Source organism: Galleria mellonella, unplaced genomic scaffold (assembly GCF_026898425.1).
Source record: "Galleria mellonella isolate WM207_F2 unplaced genomic scaffold, CSIRO_AGI_GalMel_v1 utg117, whole genome shotgun sequence".
Lineage (NCBI taxonomy): Eukaryota > Metazoa > Arthropoda > Insecta > Lepidoptera > Pyralidae > Galleria > Galleria mellonella.
In genome coordinates, this window is record NW_026441980.1 from 8,616,827 (window position 1) to 8,633,454 (window position 16,628).

The window sequence follows — 16,628 nt, forward strand, 5'->3', positions numbered from 1 at the left end:
CTTGGGTACTTTTGTCCCGTTCGTATTTCTACCGTGAAGCAGTTGTGTTTGCATGACTGTGTTTCGGTTTGAAGGGTGAGATGACAGTGGTAGTGAATTTACAGAGTACAGAGGTATAAATAACACCTTAGTCTTTAGGAATGGCAACACATGGGGGATATCATGGGTGAAACAGTATAATCTGTTTGTCTGTTTTGTTTGCCATTCTAGTTGAATAAAAAAAGAAACAAATACGCAATAAATGCAACTTCAGCCATGATAAAAAATAGACTAAGATTGGAATATTCTTAATCAAAACGGGTTTGAAACTGATAAAATTGTCGAGTAATATCCAAAAAGAAAAAAATACGTTATATTAAAGCTAGCTACTCGTAATCTTTGAAATTCTGCTTCATTCCTTTCAAAGTCATAACCTGATAAATGTTAAAATATTTTTTTAAAACAAATAAGTGTACGTCTTTTTAACGTCGAATTTATTGGGTATGTAATAGTATGCATCGTAGACAAAAGGTTTAATCGTACATATGACTGTAATAGTCTTGGTACACCTGTATATATGTCTCTTTCTCCGAAGGTGTCATTTGTGCGATAATGGTGTCATCTATTTTTGTGAGTGGTACTGCTTTGCCGTTCACCAGCACTGTTGGGGCATTGTCCTCTGAATCCGAGTCATCGCTTTCCATTTCAGCTGCAATAGATACGTATTTCAATTTAATGGAAGTCATTAGGGACTGCTTTGATAATTAGCGATGAATGAGGTGTTTAATCATATAGTTACTGACTAGATTAAGGATAGCACTTGTTTAGGGACTTATTACACTGTCAAATTATCGTCAGATAATTTCATAAAAACGGGGTAGATACTGAGTTTAAATCACAAGAATTTGAAAATTTTGGACATTGAATATATAAAATGTCAAAATAATTAAATATAATTGGGCATACAACATCATTAAACATATAAAAATATGAAATAAGTTGGTGGATTTATAATATGAATTATAATTGACTATAAGAAATAAAAACGGAAAATGTTCTTACCGACAGCAGCCAACTCGTCTTTGAGTTTGAACGGATCTTTCGACTCGTCATCACTGGAGTCCGAACTTTCTGCTTCTAAACCTTTTAACGCACTCGCAGCTGAACTACCTGTACAAATGAAATGCAATATCGTAAATTAGCTTGGCTTCTAAAAACTTGATATAAAGATAGAAACAGTTTTATTAGCATCTTCCTTTTTAACTTTAAGTAATCGGTCACTTTTTTGAAAACCTTTTGATGTCGCTAATAGTAGCGATAATTATATAGAGGTACCTGTGTTTTGTTTCTCGTGAGCAAGCAGAACAGACATAATATCATCGTTCTTTTCTTTTCCTGATGTTTTAGCATTACTTGCGTTACTTGCTGCTTTTTCGAGAGCGGCATCAGTAGAATGGACGCTGTCGCCCTAAAAAAATATTGTCATATATGATACTAAAACATAATATTAACACACATTTAATAGTTAGCTGTCAATTTGAGGACCTTTTTAGTGAAATGGTGGACGCATCGCTTTGCATTAATGAAGTCCCGAGTTTGATTCCCGGTCGGGCCAATTTACGAAACAAACTTTTCTGAATTGGCTCGGGTCTGTTCTTTACCTGGTTCCTCATAATACAGGATATCCTAGTATGAGGGCTAGGCAATGGGCGTGATTGTGTGGCACATTTCAAAAAAGAAAATAAAAAAAGGTCGTATCACTATGAATTAAGAAATTAATTTACCAGAGGGAGACTGTACAAAAGTCGTTTGCTTGGTGTTTCGGTTTGAAGGGTGGGATATGACGTGAATTTACAGGGTACAGAGGAATAACACCTGAGTCTTCAGGAATGGCAACGGGTGGGGGGTATCAAAGGCGAAACATTATACTCTGTTATGTCCATGGTACTGCTCATGCCTATAGGCGACGGTTACCACTTTTCATCAGGTGGGCCGGCAGCTTGTTTGCCATTCTATGTTGTATAAAAAAAAAGCACAGTGAAGAAGGTATAAGTATTATAAATCTTTATAAGAATTATATAATCTTTTGATGACTTATAACTTGTAAAGTTATTTACGAGTATAGCTCACGATTTAAGTTTCACCTTTATAAGTATTACTATGTTTTTTAAAGTAAATATAAGTACTTGGTCATTCGTGACGATTGTGCTTTCCACCATCCAAACGGGACGTTCCTTCCTATGCGCCAAGGCGTCGTTGGAGTTATCAGCCTCGCCGATTGTAACGTCGACGCGCGTTTCCTCAACCGCGAGGCCTTGATTGCGAGTCGCCTCGCCCGACCACTGTTCGCCAGGCGGCCGGGCTAGTGGCTGCTTCATTGTTAATCTGCAATATTGTTACAAATTTTTTTGATTGATAATAGGCTGGTAAATGCGCTTACGCTGTCGGTTTGCTAATGCAAATATATTTGAGTTGGTACCCATGTGGGATGATAGGTGAGGATAAAATCCGATAACAAGAGTAATGTATACTAGGCATACCTTGTCATTATCAAAGAAGATGATTGGGTATCTATACTGTTATCGTTACTCAGGTTACCTACCAACTAAAAACTGACCGGAAATGACCACGTTAATGATAGTAAAGTTGGTAACAGTGCTATCTAGCGATTATTGTTAAAACTACAGAAGTACTACTATGGTAACGGCTTACCATCAGTTGAGCCGTATGCTTGTTTGCCACCTCAGTGGTATAAAAAGAAACATAATTACCCTCTAATTGTGTTTATGTCTACTGGTTCAGGCTCCAATATTTCTGGTGCCAATTTGATTCCTTCCACTTCACGTAATAACACGTATAATGTTTCCAATTGTTCGTTAAACTTAGCTAGCAGTAACCTACAATCTTTTTTTGGTAGTGCGGATTGGTCTTCCTCTACGACTTGGTTGCAAAATGTGCATCGGAATTCTTGAGTCATCATGTCGTAGAGCTGGTCGGCCTAAAATGAAAATATTAAATATAAATGTCTTTTTAACTTTGAAGAAGAAAAATGTTTATTTTTTTCTTTTAGAGTTGCAATAGAGAATCTTTTTCATCTATTCTTCGTCTAATACTAAAGAATATTTTTGTGGATATAAATAAAGACATTTCCTTTCCCTTGGGTGGTGTGAGAGGCGATTAAGGTAACTTAATGAGGTGAGGTTTTAAGAGGGACGCCGTTGCCCATCTCTTGACCATTAAGTTCCCGTAGTCGTTTCTTATATTATGACCACACGGCAGTGTCTCTATATGTATATATTTATATTATATACATTAATAATCTTAGTCATATCCAATCATAGTTATCAATCATAGTTAGTAATTTCCCAAAGAGGGTTGACGTCAGGCAGGCAGCCGGTCGTAAAACTATAAGCCAAATCTTTTTTTAATATGGATAAAAATATATTACGTCAACCCCAAATAATAATTGGGATAAGGGTAGGAAGATGATGAATAATCTTAGTCATAGAAAATGAAATCTATAAGTGTAAGCATTCTTATTTGGAGGAATGTGACACAATTTGAGATTAGGTGCAGATTATTAGTTATACAGAACAGTTCCGCTTACATGCATCTATCATTATTTTTCAAATAACAATATATATTAATAAATAATAGGTACCTCTAGGTCTGTGAATGTCTTGCCGCAAGCGGGGCATTTAAAACTGGCGCGGCTAGTGGCATCTCGCTCTTCAGTTTCCATGCGTTTGCGCATAAGGTCCAATTTATACTTGACCACGTTCACAAATGTTTTATAGTTTATAAAATAATAGTTAACCTTCTGTGCTTTGCCATCGGGACCTGAAGATTTTTTCTACGATATTACAAAATTTTTGAGTAAATTCAAATTCTATAGGTAGATATTATATTTACACATTACCTGTTTCCATTTTTAGTCTGACTTGGATGAACTTGTCATTTTTTAAGGTCGCTATTCTAGCACGTAACATCTTCCTCTCAAATTTTAAAAGTTCACATATGTCATCTTCTTTCATACCTGGACAGCGAAAATATCATTTTTACCCTACTACCAACGAAAGGGGGGTTATGTTTTTTGGGTGTTTATATGTAAGGATTTTGCCTTAAGCGACTTGATTTTAACAAATGAGGTGTTATCATTTGCTTATAATTCATGTTATTATAAACAAGCGATATTAGTTTTACTTATGGGAATGATAAATTATCTATATCATATCTTAATAAACCGTTGTTTGGTGACTGGTACTGACACTCAATGAGTGGATCATTGAGTTTTTCAGAGAAAGTTTGTTTAATGTTAGAACATTGCAATATTGTAGGTATATTTATATACCTTAGGTCATAAAACATTGGAATTAGTGTACACATAGAAGTATATACTTACTAGATAGTTAAATTCTGTTCAATCATTTGTTACAGTCACCTTGTTATACTTACAGGGGTTTCTCACCAGCATATCTACAATTAGAGCATCTTCTATTGTATAAAATCCACGTACAACAAGTCTTGCAAGTTGTTTCAGACTACTAGGCACCTCCGTGACCAGTCGTTCTTCCGTCATAATACCTGAAATATTTATTATACTCTTTGTACTAACAATACATTATATATTCGTATATACTAACATTTCCTTTAATGCAACCAGAAATATTTCATGAGTTCAAAACATGTTTTTCGTTCCTCCGCGTATGTCTATACCAAGATTACCAGGACAACTATTACTACACCATTTCTCTCGCTACTAGCGTCATTTTCAAACTTCCTCGCACGTGCTCATTTCTTATTTTGTCTTTTCTTGTCACTCCACACATTCATTTTAATATTCGCTTCTCTGCCGCGTGTATAAAAGACGATAGGTCTCATAATAGATTTGTAAATTTTGTTCTTCCATTTAAGGACCATTTAGAAAGTGGAAATATGAACTATTTAAATAATTAAAAGTTGTTCAGAATGTTAATGTATTAATTAGTATCTACGTGACTAAAAAGATAGGTAAATACCTACTTGAAGTAACTAATACCTAATTGCATTTTTTTATACAATGACAACATACTTTCCTAGTTTTTCAAGTTTTCTTTTATCACTCAGATTATTGTCCGAATCAGTTTGTATTATATATAGCCTCACATACACGTAATACACACAAACAGAGAGTTAAGCTATATATCAGGGGTGGCCGACTTGACTAGAGCCAAAATGTACTGTTTATTGACGAAATCCTGTGTGATTTACCAATTACATATTTCTTGAAATATCAAATGAAATGACATATGTAGTTCAGTACATAATTATGTAGCATTGTAGTATTTTTTATTTTATTAAGAGGGAAAACATAAAAATGAAAATTATTCTTAGTAACTACTTATTTATATTAGTATGAGCATAGCGTCTGACCATCTTCCGCTAGATAAGCAAAATATATTTTTTGCCTTGCCACGATTATCTGGAGTAATAGTTGCGATCGACCGGTTGGCTAGTCCTGCTAAATATAAATTAAAGCTAGAATAGCTTATTTTCTATGTACAGTTTAGTTAATGGCTATACTGATTGACACGCTGTAAAAGTATATTATTTCTTCCTTGTTAGATTAGTACTGATTAAAAATATTTTTCCTATTTTGCATTATTGAATATTAAATATAACTAAATAATAAAATACTAATCATCTCTCAAACAATTACACAAACATTGGTCCCAAATGTTATTCCAATTTTGTTTTTGGGAGTACTTCAATAAAATACATTTTTTTTACAATTTTTTTATTTCATTTATTTGTAACTAAAAAGTTTGTCCACTTCACAAAATATCAATTTCAACAATATTTTTTGTTTAAGTTTACAATTCGTACCGCTAGATGGAATTATATACAGAAATCATATTTTTATTTATATTATAGAAATTCAGAAAACCACTAATTTATATTTCTAGAAAAGTGCATAAATAGATGGTGTTCTGAAATTCGTTATTATTTTTGTTGCGTGAATTGTATATATAGAATTATATACATATTTATATACAAGTAGTAATCGAAATCGTTAGCAGTACTTAAAACTAAGAATTTACCCATGCTATATATAACATATTAAGATAGAAATGTCGTGAATCAATAACTACAAAAAATTTAGTTTCTTATATTAACTCAGCCATTGAACTTGTCGTGTAACTATTGGAGGCTCAAATTTTATTTGTTGTTTTTCGACTCATATTTCTTTGGTGAAAATGTTCAGTTTTGTCGGTTGACCTCTCCCTTAAAACGATGCTAATGATTTTGATTTCGCCTTGTATATCACAGTTCACGCGTTATAGGTTGAAGTACTAAAACACGACACTAAGAAGGATTAACAAATATCAATAAAGAAACCGCACAACAAGACAGTTGTCGCAATCCTATAATACTATCAAATTTGTAAGATTACAAAAATTGTATAACCTTTTTCACGAACACCATGATACATAATGACAAATAAAGATTGTTTTGATATAATATTGCAATAGAAGTATTGTAGTACACAATATTTCTATTGCAATATTTGATAAGATTCAGTTAAAAAAAATTTAAAGCCTACTTCGAAATTATACAGAGTTATAATACCAAACGCGTCTATTTCTCGTAGTTTTATAATATCTCTGAAGGAACAGAGGGCAGTGTGTGTTTAACATAAATTTACGTCTCTACTAAGCTAGTGTTTATAATCTATAAATAAATTTTATATTGAAAACGTATCTGTGATTCTAGCCATTGTTTTTGAAAACACAAATTTCCATGCATTATTGCTGTAAACATGAACGCAGCTATAGCATAAATCTTTGTACCACTTATGCTAGTCAATCTGATGTATAAAAAAATCTTGTATGCAATACTGGAAAGTTGTAAGTTGTGTTGAAAATTTTATGGAATAAAGAAAATTAAGCAAAAAAATATTTTAATAAAATCAAATTAAGCCTTGACTATGGCTTATATTTGTTTTTTTTTTCTACTTAACAAATAAATCAAAATCTATTTAATTTCAACGACAAACATTAAAATAAATATAATACATATAGAAATTAATTATGAGTTTTATATAATCAGCTACAATAGAACACTACTGCATTTCGTTGTATATGATGAAGTGGTAAATGCATTATGATCCACGTTTATTGTACCTATCAAGTATAAAAAGCGACCTTATTTTCTTGATTTTTCAGTAATTACATACCATATAAAATAGTCGTAAATTGCAATATGTTTTTCATTATTTCTAAGTTTAATGAAGACATTATCTATTAAATGCGCTATTAAATTCGATAAAAAAAACATAGATTATTATGTCATTAAATTTTTATTATAATATCTGACTATACTTCAATATGAAATATCAAGATAACGAGAAAATATGGATAATTAAAATTAGCGGAAGCAATTTTTTATTTTAGTAAGAACATTTTTTTTTCATAACTTTATAATTATTATACCTGATGTTTGTCAGTCAATATATAGTGAATAATTGAATTTCAAATGAGTCGGAGATTGATCATTATCGTAATATACATAATTAAGTATGTGTTAATATGATACAGTGGGTCAGTTTTGAAGCATCAGCGCTATTCTTTATCTACAAAATTTTCATGCAGTCATGATATTAGACTGGTGAAAATGTTATCCTCCTTTGTGTCGCGCAGTCGGGTATAAATAGAATAAGAATCGTAGGTAACCATATATCCTAACACTATTGAGCTGCAATTAGGTAGATAAGTACATAATTTTGTGTGTTAATGGCATACACATGTGTATATATGAAAAAAAAAACTAAATATTAAAAAAATAATTGAGAGCCTATTACAGCAGTCTATATTTATATTTGTGTTTAATATTATATTGTGGCATTCATAATACAATTTTTCATGACATTGATAATTGAAAATTACCAATTATATAAAATATTGTATTAATTATCCTGAGTTCAGTCTATGTATCTATAGCCAAAGCTACATATATAATTATGTAATATGCATCAATGACATTGGTAATTATAAATTACCCAATTAAAATTAATTTGAATAAACTATTAAATTTTTATCAGTTTTTCAATGGACACTAACAGAAATATAAGATTTTTAATAATGATATTATTTCTATACTAAATTGTAGTGGAAGCTTAATATAAAATTTTAGGTACATAAAAAAAAATCAGTCTTTAAAAGAAATGTGTATACTTAATAAAGGGAATATTAAACCAATAAATGTATTATGACAATGGCAATTTAAGAAGAAAATTATGTATAAAAACATTGTAACAGTAAAATATTTTCAAATAACAGAGATAATTAAAATTACTTTTATGTAAAAAAAAAAATAATTGCTGCCATTAAATGACAATGAGCTGCTATTAAATATTAAACGGATTATATTTTTCCTAAGGTCATCATATTAATGCCGCATATAGAGCATTGTGACAACCTTCAGCAGATTATTTTGACAACTGTATCTGATATACTGTTGTTTACTAATAAAATTGACATATTTAGATAAGTAATAAATAGTACTGGCTAAAATTATTTCATTCCTTATGATATTTATTTACAGGAGAGAGGTACACAAGAGTTAACAAATAGTTTAGTAATTACAATATAAATCTGTTTACAAAACTATTATAGTTTTGTTAGCAATACATACAGATACATAACTTATATTGCAGATTGATTTATGATGTAATCTATACTTTTAATAAATCTGTAGAGGTTAATTCTGTACATGAAATATATTTCCAAAATAACTATCAGGGGGTGATTAGTGATCGATATTGATGCTAAAAATGCAATCAGTAAAATTTTTGTCTGTCTGTATGTTTGTTATAGAAACAAAAACTACTCGATGGAGTTTAACAAAACTTGGTACAATTATTCTTCATACTTCTGGGCAGTTTACAGTGTACTTTTCATTACGCTACGATCAATAGGAGCAGAGCAGTAAAGGGAAATGTGTCTGTTACATCAAAACCACTGAACCGTGAGGAAGGACATAGGCTATTTATTTTACAAAAAACTACAGAAACGCGGATGAACTCGCGGGGAACAGCTAGTTTTAAATAAATTTGATCTCAGGGTAGGCTGAATAAGTGGGAATTAACATCACAATTTTCTTGATTTTTGAATAAAAGCCATCATAATTTAAAAAAGCTGGTAGTAGCTTTGATTATATGGTCCATAGTTTTATCATTATACTGATAAGTATGCACTCCAAAAATTTTACAGTAGTGGTTTTATTTGTTAACTCTTATGTCTTTTTATTTTTTATAATATCTATACATTTTACCATATATATTACATGTAGCAATACACAAATTAAATAAGACACTTAACATACATGTAATTGAAAATAATAATTTGTAATGAAATAATAAATATAGCCTTATAAATAGGGCAAGATAATATTGGCAGGAAATAAATTATGATACAAAAGTCAGTTCTTAAGTACTAGAATAAAACACTGAGTTACTCTGTGCGAGTTCTTTCCAAAATTAATTGTATATTATCTAGTGTTTGGTATATGATCCTAAAATTTGGCCGGTCACTTGGATTGTGATTCCAACACTGTTTCATTAAGTCATACACACATCTTGGTGTATTGTCAGGACAAGCTAGCACATTACCATCTTTTAAAAATCTAACAACTTCTTCATGAGTCATACCAAAGTATGGTTGTAAAGCAAATGAAAATATCTCCCAAAGGCACACACCATATGCCCACACATCAGACTCTAAAGTATATTTATTATAAAGTATACTCTCTAAAGGCATCCATCGCACAGGTATTGCATCATGTTCATCACCTTTATAATAATCTTGAAGATAAATTTTATGTGATAAACCAAAATCAGCAATTTTAACTACCATGTCATCATTGATCAAACAATTCCTAGTAGCTAAGTCACGATGTACAAATTTTCTGTCTGATAAATAAACCATACCAGATGCTATTTGTCTAGCTATATGTAAGAGATCTAAATGACTTAATGGAGTAGCAAGCAAACGTAAATCTTCCCTATTTTCTACAGCTGGTGGAAAACTTGTTGCAGTACTGCATGCCCTCAAATACTCATTTAAATCACCTTTTCCCATATATTCAAACAATAAACACATTGGCCTTCCAATGGCACAAACTCCTAACAATTTTACTATATTTGGATGATCAAAATCAGCAAGTAAACAAGCTTCTCTCTCAAAATCCAACTGCAAATCATGAGAGGCTTCATCTTTGAGCATTTTAACAGCAACAATAGTGAACTCTTCATCAGGTACAAGTCCAGGTGCTTTTGCTTGAAAAACTCTTCCAAAAGCACCCTGTCCCAAATCACGAATATAAATGATATTGTTTCTTGGAAATTCTAATTTTTCTAATTTGGGATTCAGCTGTGCTCCAGTGGTATGATAAGCCAAGTTACTAGGTAATTTATCTAAGTCAATATCCACATTTTGAACATTTCTTCGATTGGTCATATTGCATTTTGAATAGTGATTTTTTAAGAAATTATGACATAATAATGCTACTAATGCTATACCTAAAATACAGCCAAGGCCACCTATGGATAAGTACAAAACAAATGTAGGTGTGAAGTAATTCTCCATAACAATTATTGGTCCATTTCTATTGTCAAATTCTTCACTAAAGTTGGCACAAACTGGTATGTCACAGTGCTCCCATCGTACATTAGCATCCATAGTGTAACACCATGGTTTACGTTCCTCTCCACCTGCATTTCTACAGAAATTTGTAGCATTCTGAACTTCTGGGAATACCAGAGGCGGTCTAGTATGTTGATGTGGGAACTGAGCTTCCCAAGCTTGACAAGCTAAACCTGATTCTGTTACATTTACGGTTCCCTGATAGTAGCGCCCATTGCCTCTAACACATGTATGGGTAACTTGATTGAAATCCATATCTATAATACCAGCGTTGTTACATGTAACTTGTGAACCTTTACCCGAAAATTTTGGGAGTTTTTCACATTCTGGAAATCGAAAGTGTCCACGAGACTCAAAGAACACTCCACGACGTTTTTGCTCTTCAATAACAATCCAATCATTGTAACAAAATTGCATTTTAACGGCCATACAGTCTTCATAACAAAGTGGTAGTGCAAAATAACCTATTTCATCTTTGTGAATACACTTAGGAAAAGCATAAGCACACAGTAATTTCTCAGCTGTACTTCTGCATGGTTCTTTGAGAGTGGAAATCATTTCCTTCCATAACCCCGTAGTAATCTTTTCATTCTCCAAGCCGCCTGTATTGTTATACCATACGTATCCAGTAGAATAACTTCTGCATATTTGTCCATTATACGGACCACAATAAAGATGCACGGATTTTGTAAGAATAAGCACAACAAATATTGTAAAGTGAACGTACATTGTCTTATTATAATAACATTAGTAAATAGAAGCGTGTACGTATAGGTCGTTGCATTTCATACAAATGAGTAAATCAAGACAAAACAGACTACTGAATAAACAATGGCGGACGAAATTATTTATTATTGATTTTACTTTTCAAAAATAATGAATAGGTAGGTACCTAGTAGAAAGTACCCGTTCGGATTCTAAAGTGAATCATTTATTCTCAGATACTGCAATAAAATTTTCGGATACACACTAGATGGATGAAAATATTTTTTTAAATACTAATTAAAATAAAAGTATTCAAAGTTTCATATAGTTTATTGCTGCAAATTTAATATATATTTAACATAAAAGTTAAAGAAGATCTAAAAATACTATTTTAAATTGAAATTTAATATAAATAGTGATAAAAGGTAACTAATATGGCAACATTTAGATTTTCTTATGTTGGTATCAAGTAAAAGTAAATGTATTGTTTACTCTGTGAGATAGAGGTTAAATAGAACTATAACTTACTGGAGTCGTATTTTAACTTTTTATATTATGGCTGCGATTGAAAAGGTCAAAGTTGTTGTTCTCGGCGATTCAGGTAAATTATAACTTAAATACTGTTCTACCACTTTCACACTTTGTTTTTGCAATTACTATTGTAAACTCCAGGGATTTCTATTATTTATCTTGCCGTATGCCAACATGACATGACTAGATGTTTGACATTTCAGAAGTTTAGACAACATTCAAATAAAATAGCTTTATATTATTTTTGTTTTCGCGACGGTTCAGGAAAAAAATTCATACAGTTTAATTATTTTAATGAATCCATTATTGCAAAACTGTAACTAGATATGGGAGATATTTAAGAAAAAAAAAAATGTAAAACAAGTTTTAATAACAGCAGTAGAAGTGAAAACAATAATTTTTATATTTCTTATTTATTGGTATATTCTGGCACCCACCCTTGAGTATACTTATTTACTTATTATATATAGGTTGACTTAAGCCTCATTAACCTAAACTAGTTCCAGAAGTGGATACCTCTACAAGGTATTTCCTAGAAATCATCGTTATTATTTATTTATACCTTTGCACACATTGAAAAATGTTTACAGGGCGGATTTATTGCCTGATGGCATTGTCTACCAGTCAACCGCCACGCTAAACAGAGCAAATGGCGGTGCACACATTAAAAAAATAGCAAATTAAATAAATATTAAAAGATAAATTATTAATTCTTGTGAAATTTGTTACGATGGATCGACTGATGTGACTTCATTCTCACTTATCATTATTCATTGAGCTCGCCAGCATAATATCATTAATAAATGCGAGGTTATAATTCTATTTTTATACCTTGAAAGAAAAAAATAAGTTATTTATTTTCATTATTATTATATAAAGGAAAGATTTATATATATATATATATATATATATATATATATATATATATATATATATATATATATATATATATATATATATATATATATATATATATATATATATATATATATATATATATATACACATTCCATTCCAAAAATTTTTTGGATTTTGTTCTGTGTTTCAATTCCTTGGTTGCGACAGCGGCGGCCATGGCGCGTGGTAGCGGACGGCGCGGCGCTAATCTATTATATGATATACGGACGCTACCAACATTCAATGTTTAGACTTTTTCATAGCACGTTTTTTCTGTTCCAATTAAAAAAATATTTACAGGACTAATTAATCTACACAAAACTTTCCTGTCTTATTTTAATTTTATTTATATTATAAGTATATACTAGAAAATTAAAACACGAAAAATATAACTAAAAATAATAAATAAAAAATAAAGTTTCTGATTATAAATAGGTTTGGGGATAAAAATAATAAAAAAATAAATACGTGCTCAAAGTAATTTGTTTGAAAAAGAGCTACTTAAGAAAAACTATTTTAAAAAACTATTTTGAAAGACTAAAGATACATTTACTCTACGTTTATTTCAAAATTTCTAATAAATAAATGTCCACATGTGCGGAACTGGGGCGGGCCGCTATTGTTATATAAAAGTTTCATTTGTAAATCAAAAGCTGTTTTCGATGAAAAGGGGAATAGGATCTATATACCGTAATAACTAAACACGGTAAATTATCTATATTATATATTATTATATTTTATTTAACATTAGACAAAGAGTAACATAAAATGTATTTTAGCAACGTGTGGGCTCTATAAATTAATATGAACATATAAAACCTACTTCAACAGTTTTTTTTTTGTGTACTTTTTATACCATTTTATTTTATACACTATATGACAACCAAGCATATGGCCCACTTGATGGTAAACGGTTACCGTAGCCTATGAACGCTTGCAATATCAAGGGTATTACGCGCATGTTGCCGACCCTGAAGAAACCTCTTTACCTCCCTGTATGTATGCAGAATTAATTATCAATAGTAGTATGATAAATAATAGAGAAATAGGAAAATAAATAATTACAATTGATACAGTTATCTATAATATCTAGGTATTTTGCAGGAAAAACAGTAAGCTTTTTCTAGGTAGAAAAATTTAAAAAAATCGTCTAAAACCCATCACAAATTGTTAAGAAGAGATCTTTGTCTAACGATAATAGTACTCTTCTTTATCTGTGCGTTACCTAGTACTATTTTGTTTTGTTAATGTTCTGTTGAAACCAAAATTACTTTCACTACAAATGTATGTACTAATATTCTATCTTAAATCTGTTACATTTCCTGTTCCCTTTCATTTCTTAAAGCAAATAAATATACCTATATAGTCTCACACTACATTTTTTTACAACACCTCACTCTGAAGATTGTCGGTGCGAACCAATTGTAATACCCACTTATTACAAGTGGGTATTACAATTGGTTTGCACAGTGTTCGTGGATAACCTTTATTAAAGTTCATACTATGCAATAATTATTAAGTTTAAGATTGTTGTTATCCTAAATATAGAAAAGTTTATAAAATATATTTAGCATTGCATACACTGTTAGCCATATGCAGATGCTCCAAGATACTCAGCATGCTACAGCTAAGTGTTTGCTCTTATAAAGAGTTATGAATTAATATTTCTAATTCTCATTAGTGGGTTAAGGAGAAGCTTTTAATAATTATTAATGCATAATTGCAGGCGTAGGTAAAACTTCGCTCACCTATCTTATTGCACATAATAAGCCTATTCTTTCGCCGGGTTGGACAGTTGGCTGCTCTGTAGAGGTGAAGCTACATAGATACAAAGAAGGAACACAAGCCCAGAACACGTTTTTTGTTGAGCTTTGGGATGTGGGTGGTTCTAATGGACATCGAAATACAAGAGATGTCTTTTATCAACCAACACATGGTAATTATTTAATTACTTTTTTATTGTTATTTGTATACGACAATAATATAACAGCCTTTCACATATATATACATGTATAACGGGAATTTATTATTTATATTCTTTTCAGGTATAATATTAGTACATGATTTAACAAATAGAAAAAGTCAAGTAAATTTGCAAAAATGGCTCACAGAGATTCTAAATCAAGATAACCCCAATCCAACTCTGCAACACGTGGATGTAGATCCTGAACAGTTTTTAGGCTCTACACAAGTAAAAATAAAATTAAAATAAAATAATCTATTTAAACATCGAAAAATATTATTATATATAATAAGAGCTTTAATAATTTCCAGATACCTATATTAGTAATTGGAACAAAATTTGATTTAGCAGAGGAAAAGCAAAGAAAGAATCAGTACAGAAGATTGGCTAGTAGTATAGCTGAGCAGTGCGGAGCTGATGAAATATTTGTGAACTGTCATCAAGCAAGGTATTATTTTGGCCTACCAAATGCAGTTTTATGTGCCTATATATAAACACAGCCTACCACAGAGCAAGTAATCATTATGTTATAAGAGCTGGCAACGGTCTTATATCCATGAAACCTGGAAATTACCTTTTCGATTGTTATTTCGAAAACACAATGAAAATTATAACATTATAATTTATATAAGAAAAATAAATGAATATAATGAATAAAAAAATATATGCAGTGTTGTACGTATGTTGTAGACGATATGCTTTTATCCAAACTGTAGATAGTTAGCTTAAAAAAACCTAGTAATGTCGTAATATTGCTACTACTAATATTAATATTACTACTATATTTGACTTCTTTTTTTACGTTTACAGATCTCTTGCTCCGGGTACTAGCAATTCAGTTAAATTAACGAGATTTTTTGATAAGGTAAGATTTTGGGTAAGATATAAGATATTCTGTATAAAGTTTCAAGAGAATATTGTGCAGTATATTTTTTATAATTGCATGGTATCAAAAAAATTAAATTTTATGATATAAGTACTCAGTAGTAAATATAATTAATAAACATAATACGATCTTTATAGAAATTTAAAAAAAAAGTATCAATCACACAGGAAAATAATATAATACTACTATACTAGTAAAAATAGTAAAAAAAAACTTCGTTATTAACATTAGATGAATGTAGATTTAAGAATTAAATAGATGTAGATACATATTAATACTTCGATATTTCAAGAAACTTCAATTTTGTTGTGTAACATTTAGTAGTTCATGAAGTTACCTTGTTATATAAATGTTTATTTTTCTTCAGGTGATAGAAAGAAGATATTACTCTAGAATCAGTCCATTTCCGGATAAAAAAAGGATTCCTTCATACATGATAGCTACATCGACACCTCTTTCCAGTAATAAACCTGCGCAGTATCTTAGTCCAAGATTCTATCATATGGATTGACAAATTTATGTTTTTTAATAAAGTAAGCATAGGTTATTATATAGTTGAGTATAAGTAAGTATTATGAATAAGTAATAAATAATGCAGAAGATGTACATATATATCGAGAAAATTCTGACATTTTTTCATACACATAGTGGAAAAAGAAGTACGCGTGTCTTTGAATAAGTTGCCTATAGTTGTGTATTTTTTGTGTTATCGTTACATAAATACCTATAATAAAGGATACAGATCTCTGAATCGATATGGTGAAATGTTTTATAATACTTGTAATATAAGGTAAAATATTTTTAAATAAATATAAATAACGAAGTATCATTTTCTTATTTGCTTTTAATAATTTATTAAAAAAATAGTGATTAATATAAAATTCTATTGATTACAAAAAATCGATTTAGACTTGGATAAGACAGTGTAGTACATAAGAAAAAACCTTCGAACTTAGAATATCTTGGTTTTAATTTGTTTAAAAAT

General features: G+C 30.5%; 3 protein-coding genes across 4 annotated transcripts; 1 reads left to right on the plus strand and 2 right to left on the minus strand.

Moving 5' to 3' along the window:
* Positions 1–456: 456 nt before the first annotated feature.
* Positions 457–12,165, minus strand: LOC113511573 (general transcription factor IIE subunit 1). The gene is made up of 9 exons (XM_026895203.3): positions 11,895–12,165; positions 4,435–4,563; positions 3,899–4,015; positions 3,641–3,819; positions 2,751–2,977; positions 2,166–2,364; positions 1,315–1,447; positions 1,042–1,149; positions 457–688 (listed from the first exon to the last, which is right to left on the minus strand). Exons 2-9 carry the CDS (start codon positions 4,556–4,558, stop codon positions 513–515), a joined length of 1,263 nt encoding a protein of 420 aa, XP_026751004.1. The 5' UTR covers positions 4,559–4,563; positions 11,895–12,165; the 3' UTR covers positions 457–512.
* On the minus strand, positions 8,825–11,831 carry LOC113511572 (tyrosine-protein kinase transmembrane receptor Ror2). The gene has a single exon (XM_026895201.3). It carries the CDS (start codon positions 11,388–11,390, stop codon positions 9,471–9,473), a length of 1,920 nt encoding a protein of 639 aa, XP_026751002.1. The 5' UTR covers positions 11,391–11,831; the 3' UTR covers positions 8,825–9,470.
* LOC113511575 (rab-like protein 3) lies at positions 11,826–16,467 on the plus strand. 2 transcript variants are annotated; one of them, XM_026895206.3, is made up of 6 exons: positions 11,826–11,967; positions 14,521–14,730; positions 14,840–14,985; positions 15,069–15,205; positions 15,568–15,622; positions 16,011–16,467. In XM_026895206.3, exons 1-6 carry the CDS (start codon positions 11,922–11,924, stop codon positions 16,152–16,154), a joined length of 738 nt encoding a protein of 245 aa, XP_026751007.1. In that variant the 5' UTR covers positions 11,826–11,921; the 3' UTR covers positions 16,155–16,467. The 2 variants fall into 2 exon arrangements, with proteins under 2 accessions (XP_026751007.1, XP_026751008.1); XM_026895207.3 differs by having other exon boundaries at positions 11,843–11,967; positions 14,590–14,730.
* Positions 16,468–16,628: the final 161 nt, after the last annotated feature.

Coding starts and splice junctions, on each gene's coding strand:
- LOC113511573 (XM_026895203.3), bottom strand. CDS start 4,558: ATGACGGAAGAACGACTGGTCACGGAGGTGCCTAGTAGTCTGAAACAA. Junction 2,978..3,640: donor AGACATTCACAGACCTAGAG/GTACCTATTATT, acceptor TTTTCATTTTAG/GCCGACCAGCTCTACGACAT. Junction 2,365..2,750: donor GACATAAACACAATTAGAGG/GTAATTATGTTT, acceptor ACAATATTGCAG/ATTAACAATGAAGCAGCCAC.
- LOC113511572 (XM_026895201.3), bottom strand. CDS start 11,390: ATGTACGTTCACTTTACAATATTTGTTGTGCTTATTCTTACAAAATCC.
- LOC113511575 (XM_026895206.3), top strand. CDS start 11,922: ATGGCTGCGATTGAAAAGGTCAAAGTTGTTGTTCTCGGCGATTCAG. Junction 11,968..14,520: donor TGTTGTTCTCGGCGATTCAG/GTAAATTATAAC, acceptor GCATAATTGCAG/GCGTAGGTAAAACTTCGCTC. Junction 14,986..15,068: donor AGTTTTTAGGCTCTACACAA/GTAAAAATAAAA, acceptor AATAATTTCCAG/ATACCTATATTAGTAATTGG.